Here is a 7,779-nt window from a genome sequence, read left to right as displayed (position 1 = left end):
GCTCCATTTTACAGCCACTAGATGGTGCTGCTGTTATAGCACCATTATGGAAGTATACCCAGCAAGTAAAGTACTTCCTAGAGAAAACCCAGACTTTCCCCACGCTTTACAAAGGCTGCATAAAGGTCATAAACCACGGGAGGGGCCCTGGAGGTTGACAATGTCGTGTAAAGGACCTGGAAACTTTCATGAGTAACCTATCTTGATCACACAATAAAAGCCCAGTGTGGAGAAACCCTTCTTATTTCCCTTCTAATATACATTCTATCTTTTCTTCATTGTAATTCTCTAAAGACCCACGAGCTCCTTGTTCTGGTATGTAAGAATATGAAAACACCAGCATTCCATGGATACTTTTTGAGATACTTTATTTAAAAACAGCAACAGCTTCTGTTCTTGTTGGTATATGATTCATTAACAAGCATCTACTTTATTGTTGTTGTTGTTCAGTTGTTCAGTCGTGTCCGACTCTTCGTGACCCCATGGACCATAGAACACCAGGCCTTCCTGTCCTGCGCTCTCTCCCGGAGTGTGCTCAAGTCTATATTCATTGCATCAGTGATGCTATCTAGCCATCTCATCCTCTGCCAACCCCTTCTCCTTTTGCCTTCAGTCTTTCCCAGCATCAGGGTCTTTTCCAGAGAGTTTTCTCTTCGCATTAGGTGGCCTAAATATTTGAGCTTCAGCTTCAGTGTCTGTCCTTCCAATGAGCAGTCAGGGTTGATTTCCTTTAGGATTGACTGATTTGACCTCCTTGCAGTCCAGGACTTAACAAATTAATGTCAATAGCTAAGTTTTTTCATTACAATGGACTATTTGTTTTAATTAAAAACACATGGACACATCATATCATAACGAAAACAAAAAGTCAAAACAAAAATAAAATCCCAACATTGTACATTAACAGGGCAGTATGCTATTTGACACTGCCATTAGCATAAATTATGTGGTGTTAGCTTAATGGCAATAGCATTTGCTGGCACGATGGGTTTCCCCAGAAAGTCAGCTTTGGGAATAATCTCACTCTTATTTTGTTTACGAAAGTTATATAACGTTGCAATCCTATGCATGTCTACTTAGATGTAGGCCCCATTGGGTTCAATGGGGCTTACTCTCAGGTAAGCAACCATAGGATTTTTTTTAATTCATTAATGGTTCATAAAATTTAGGCAGCAATTCCTATCTACCTAGGAAGAGTATCCCAGGGACCATAGGACATTGAAGAGTTGCCCCTCTGAGACCAGAGACACCACTATGACCTCAGGAGGGAAAATCCAAATGGGGATTCCCTTCCCCACTGCTTCTCCCAGTATAATGTATATCCTAGGTAATATAGCCACAGTGTCTGCAGCTTTCCACAACCTGGTGCTCTCCAGATTTTTTAGACTACAACTGCCAGCATTCCTGATCATTGGCCATGCTGGTTATGGAGTTGAAGTCCAAAACATCTGGAGGGCACCAAGTTGGGGAATGTTGCCCTGGAGCAAAGAGGGCACCCTCTTCTCGCTTGAACCCTGGTGTTAAAAAACACTTTCTTGTCTTTGCAAACATGGTTTCATTGCCTCTATCCCTTCCATTTGTCCACTTGACATTGATCTTACTGCCGTCCTTGCAGAGAATATACTTTCTCTTCTGGTCTCTGTACTGTCACTCACCCTCCGACCAATCACCATCATGAACTTCTGATAAAACTCTTTCGATGCAAAGTAGTAAATGAAAGGATCTATGCAGTTATTGAGGCAACTGAGACACAAAGTGAGTTTGTAAATGTGGTAGTAACCCTCTTTCCCATTGAGACGGCTGATGATGTGCACCAGCAGGATGAAGTTGTTGGGAGCAAAGCAAATGATGAAAACCAAGAGAACAATGACAGCTAAGTAGACTGCCCGGGTCTTCTGTCCATTGCCGTATTTGTTGGAAGCCTGGATGAGCTTCCGGATGATGCCGATGTAGCAGACTACTGTCCCCGTGAATGGAATCAAGAAGAAGAAGACAAACGGCATCAGGAGGAAAAGTGCCCATGCAGTAAGATTGGGAAGCATGTTCCATTTCAGGATATCAAAGCAAGTTGTAATATTCAGTTCTTTCACTTTGTAAGTCAGGTCTGTCTTTGCTAGTGGCACCACAGCCAACAGTACAAGGAACCACATTCCAAGGCAGCTTAGAACAGCGACCATCTTTCTGCTTCGTTTTTTGGATGTCATTGGGTGGACCACTCCCAAGTAACGCTCGACACTGATGCAGGTCATGGTAAGTATGGAGCAATACATGTTTGCATAAAACATCACAGTGACGAAGCTACACAGGCGCTTGCTGTAAGACCAGTGGTTCCCATGGAAGTGATATATAATCTGGAAGGGAAAACAGCAAGCCAGTGCAAGATCTGTAATGCTAAGGTTAATCATGAAGATGACTGATCTCGTTTTGGGCTTGATGTGAAAGAAGAGAACCCAGAGGGAGAAAATATTTCCAGGAATGCTGATGAGAGCTATAAAAGAGTACACAATTGGCAAGGTGATCCTAATGGCTGAGTTCCTGAGCATGTCCAAAGTTGCATTATCCAACCTGGTCTGGTTTGTAAACATTTTGTTTCATTGACTTCTTGGTTCTTGACAGTCTGCAGGATTGTATTATGAAGCTTAAGGCTGCAACCTAGAAAATGAGCAGATATAGAAAAGAGATGAGTGAAAACAATAGGTGGCAGTAACTATGTTGACTTTTAAGCTTCATGTATCGTTAAATTATTTCATTGCAGCTGGATGACCCCACATTGTGATGATGATATTTATTATTATTAATTATATTAATAATACATATAGTTAATTAATATAATAATATAATTATTATATTAAGTATTATTACTGATAACATAATAATGATAATATAACAATGATATATTTTGTATATCTTCTATTCTCAGTCTAGAGCAGATTTGAACAAATCAACAGATTTGATTTTGAATAAGAATAATGATGATGGTGATGATTTGCATATACATACCCTCACACATGCATTCAGTTTGTTGGATGAAGAACAGATAAATATATTAATTATTATTAGTGCTGTCATAAAGATGAAAATACAAAACTAGTTCTTTTCCAGTATGAACACAGGTAGTGCCCAAATGTAATAAAATATCAATTCAACACATCTGAGATTATACTGGATGGTGTAAAATATTTTTTTATTACAATTATTTTACTGTTACTAATAAATAGAAACAGCTCTATGTGTGCTTCCCCCCTCCCTTCTAGAAATGTCTCTGAACAGAGAACATGCCCAGACCAGGCCAGGCCAGAAAAATTCCATTACTACACATCCCAGGCTGACTCTTCATCCCCAGCCCTCTATGACTCAGCCTTATGTTAAATAGGTGCATGTAGGATGCATGATCAAGTCATCCCAGGCTGCTGATTGGTCAGTTTCAATTTGCTTCTTTGGGTGTTGCCCAGCCCCCTTAGAAATACCATTGTTGATTAAATATTCCTTTGTCTTCGAGTGGCTGGCAAAGAGTCGACACAAGATTCAGTCAAGTCATAGAGTCCCAACTAGACCTTGTCCCTCCCCGACCCCCTGCCTGTAAGCTACTTTGTTAAGTTTTTACGGTGGTCATGCATGAATTGCCAAAAAAGAGGACATACATCACCAGTGAGGAGAAAAAAAGAGAACAGCGATTTTAAAAAAAAAAAATGCCTATGCTCATTTATATATATAGGTGCAAATTTAGAAATAATTATTATAATTTAAACAGAAATACATTTCATCATAACGTGGGATACTATAACCAGGTCCTGTGTGCCTTGCTCAGTCTGCTGTTCAGGTGCTAACTATTGATGGGCAACTTTAAGGCCCAGCTCTCCATTCTGATGGTTCTTCCTCTTTAAACTGGACTTGGACTGGACAGCCCTTCAAATAGAGGACAGCTTCAAAATAGAGGACAGTCCTCTGGCAGCCCTTCAAATAGAGGACTAGACACCTATGCTCCTGCTAAGTGTAAGTTTTCTAATTCTACATTTCATTTTCTTTTAAAAGCAACTGACCATTTTTGAACTTCTGTCTGCTTGGTTCTTTAATAAATATTAGAAACGGAGTTTATTTAGTTCTTTTTGCCTAATCTGAGGACTGGCCTTATCCATGTGCCAGACTGCTTGGCAAGCATGCTGACTTGATTTTTTTAAGGAGTTAAAAAGGGGTCTATCCTGCTCCATAAGTATATGAGCCTGGATTGTTGTGTATCCAGGACAAAGAGTTATTTCAAAATGTGAGTGATGGCAGTCTACCTCTGTAATATAGACAAAGGGTATCTGGCAGGCTGTCCTGCCTCTCAGGGTTCGAGGTACAGACTCCCGTTTGTCACAGTTCTGAAAGGGATGTGTGCTACAAGCTGGCCACTCCACTGAAATGAATGGGAAAGCTGTTTTAGGTGTGTGTGTTCTACTTAAAACATTGTCATGTTTCAGTTAAAAGTTTACAGGGCAGCTTACAGCAGATCAGAAAACAATTATCACCATTAAACAACACTTTAAAAGAAGCACTAAAACTTCAGCAGGAGTTAAACCATCAGAGATTACAGAATGAAGAAAATGAAAAAAAAGAATCTTCACCTGGCATCTAAAAGCGTTGGTGATAGGCAAGTCTCCCTGTGGAGAAAACTCCACAAGTAGGTTGCCACAACTGAGAAGTCCCTTTCTTCCAGTGCCACCTGACCTGACTCACCTCAAATGATGGAGGAAAACAGAGGAGGACCTCTGAAGAAGGTCTTAGTATATGGGCAGGTTTATGTAGGAGAAGATGATCCCTCAGATACTCATGTCCCAAGTCTTATAGAGCTTTAAAGGTAAGTACTAGCATGGACTGGGAGCTAGTAGAGCTCTTCACCTATGGGCAAGATGTATTCCCAGTGACTGTCCACAATCTAGTGGCTGTATGTTGAAGTAACTGCAGTATTCGGTCAATCTACAAAGACTGCCCCACGTGCAACAAATTGCAGTGGTCTAACTCAGAGGTTACCTGGAGGAATCTCCTTCTAGGCACACAAGGGGTTGCTTGATCAAGTGTGTCACAGTATCAAGGTCAGGTCAAGACATTTTGCTGCCTGAGAAAGAGCAGCAAATGGCGCTCCCACCCACCCAAGTCAAGGTGCACAGTACCCAAAGCCAGCCAAGTTATTTCAATACACGAGGCAGAAAACCCTCAGTAAAAAATTGGCAGTAAAATGCAACTTTAATAAATTAAATAACTAACAAATTGGTGGCTTTTCATGACACCTAAAGTCAGCTGCCAGAGGTGGCTGCTTCACTCTGCCTAATGGCAGACCAGCCCTGCACAGTATCCATGAGATACAACAACCTCCATGAAGCAGGTCACCATTATTCCTGTTTTACAGAAGGGGAGCAGATGGGTATGTTTTCAGGCACTTTTGTTCATTTAAAGATATAACTCTTTGTATATAATTTATAATTTATAAAAGATATAATTTATTAACATTGTACCCCACTCTTTGTCCAAGGGGCTTGTTTGTTTCTATACCACCCAATGGCCAATGCTCTCTGGGTGGTTCACAAACATTAAAACCACAAAGTACAATAAATATAAAAACTTAAAACTACAGTATGAAAGTACAACCAGAGAATCTCTATGACAGCCTAAAACCCTGCATTTCAAACGGGGCTTTCTGCTTCCATTTTAAATGCAGGATCACGACCACTCCCTTTACGTGCACTGCCTTTTCCCCCTCCCCTTTCCTCCTCCTTCTCCCCCTTATCTGAGTCTTCCATATGTTTCATTGGTCCGGCTCCTCTTCCTCCGGCTTTTCCTTTTTCAAGGGGGGGGGGAACTCAAGAGGAACACAAGCAGGGTAATTTGATACCTCATTATCGCCAATCTTTTAAACAGTGGAATAAAAGTCATTTAGTGCAGGAGATGAAAAGAAAATCCGATGCTGTAAAGAACAATATTGTTTAGGAATCTGGAATGTCAGATCAATGAATCAAGGTAAGCTGGAGGTGGTCAAACATGAGATGGCAAGACTGAACATCGACATCTTGGGAATCAGCGAACTAAAATGGACAGGCATGGGCGAATTTAATTCAGGTGACTATCATATCTACTATTGTGGGCAAGAATCCCTTAGAAGAAATGGAGTAGCACTCATAGTCAACAAAAGGGTGGGAAAAGCAGTACTGGGGTACAATCTTAAAAATGATAGAATGATCTCAGTACGAATCCAAGGCAAACCATTCAACATCACAGTAATTCAAGTCTATGCCCCAACCACTGAGGCCGAAGAAGCTGAGGTTGATCGGTTCTATGAAGACCTACAACACCTTCTAGAACTAACACCAAAAAAAGATGTCCTCTTCATCATAGGGGATTGGAATGCTAAAGTAGGAAGACAAGAAATCACCGGGATAACAGGCAGGCATGGCCTTGGTGTACAAAATGAAGCAGGACAAAAGCTAATAGAGTTTTGCCAAGAGAACATGCTGATCATAGCAAACACACTTTTCCAACAGCACAAGAGGCGACTCTACACATGGACGTCACCAGATGGTCAATATCGAAATCAGATTGATTATGTCCTTTGCAGCCAAAGATGGAGAAGCTCCATACAGTCAGTAAAAACAAGACCTGGAGCTGACTGTGGCTCAGATCATGAGCTGCTTCTTGCAAAATTTCGGCTTAAATTGAAGAACGTCGGGAAAACCATTAAACCGTTCAGGTATGACCTAAATCATATCCCTGATGAATATACAGTGGAGGTGAGGAATAGATTTCAGGGATTAGACCTGATAGACAGAGTGCCTGAGGAACTATGGACGGAGGTCCGTAACATTGTTCAGGAGGCAGCAACGAAATCCATGCCAAAGAAAAAGAAATGCAAGAAAGCCAAGTGGCTGTCTGATGAGGCTTTACAAGTAGCTCACGAAAGAAGGGAAGCGAAAAGCAAGGGAGAAAGGGGAAGATATACCCAACTGAATGCAGAGTTCCAGAGAATAGCAAGGAGAGACAAGAAGGCCTTCTTAAATGAACAATGCAAAGAAACCGAGGAAAACAACAGAATGGGAAAGACTAGAAATCTCTTCAAGAAAATTGGAGATCTCAAGGGAACGTTTTGTGCAAAGACGGGCATGATAAAGGACAAAGAAGGCAGGGACCTAACAGAAGCAGATGAGATTAAGAAGAGGTGGCAAGAATACACAGAAGAACTATACAGGAAAGATATGAATGTCCCTGATAGCCATGATAGTGCGGTCACTGAACTTGAGCCGGACATCCTCGAGAGTGAAGTCAAGTGGGCCTTAGGAAGCATTAGTAACAACAAAGCTAGCGGAGATGACAGTATTCCAGCCGAGCTATTTAAAATCCTAAAAGATGATGCTGTTAAAGTGCTGCATTCAATATGCCAACAAATCTGGAACACTCAACAGTGGCCACAAGACTGGAAAAGGTCAGTTTACATTCCAATTCCAAAGAAGGGCAACGCCAAAGAGTGTTCAAACTACCGCACAATTGCACTCATTTCACATGCCAGCAAGGTGATGCTCAAAATCCTACAAGCTAGGCTTCAGCAGTATGCGAACCGAGAACTACTGGAAGTACAAGCTGGGTTTCGAAGAGGCAGAGGAACTAGAGATCAAATCGCCAACATTTGCTGCATCATGGAGAAAGCAAGAGAATTCCAGAAAAACATCTATTTCTGCTTCATTGACTACGCTAAAGCCTTTGATTGTGTGGATCACAACAAACTGTGGCAAATTCTTAAAGTGATGGGAGTAC

At 41.3% G+C, this 7,779-nt stretch overlaps 1 protein-coding gene across 1 annotated transcript in view; it reads right to left on the bottom strand.

The window, feature by feature from the left end:
• Window positions 1–354: 354 nt before the first annotated feature.
• The window catches only part of LOC146350123 (P2Y purinoceptor 8-like), a 32,938-nt gene continuing 25,513 nt past the window's right edge, over window positions 355–7,779 (bottom strand). Inside the window, exon 2 of the mRNA XM_084844287.1 lies at window positions 355–2,652. Coding sequence (XP_084700413.1) covers window positions 1,521–2,585 — 1,065 coding nt within the window. The 5' untranslated portion in view covers window positions 2,586–2,652 and the 3' untranslated portion in view covers window positions 355–1,520. The remainder of the gene's footprint in view (window positions 2,653–7,779) is intronic.

The sequence above is a fragment of the Heloderma suspectum genome, chromosome 3 (assembly GCF_057233095.1).
Source record: "Heloderma suspectum isolate Gila_16-S chromosome 3, 16-S_ref, whole genome shotgun sequence".
NCBI lineage: Eukaryota > Metazoa > Chordata > Lepidosauria > Squamata > Helodermatidae > Heloderma > Heloderma suspectum.
This window is presented reverse-complemented; position numbering and strand designations above follow the sequence as displayed.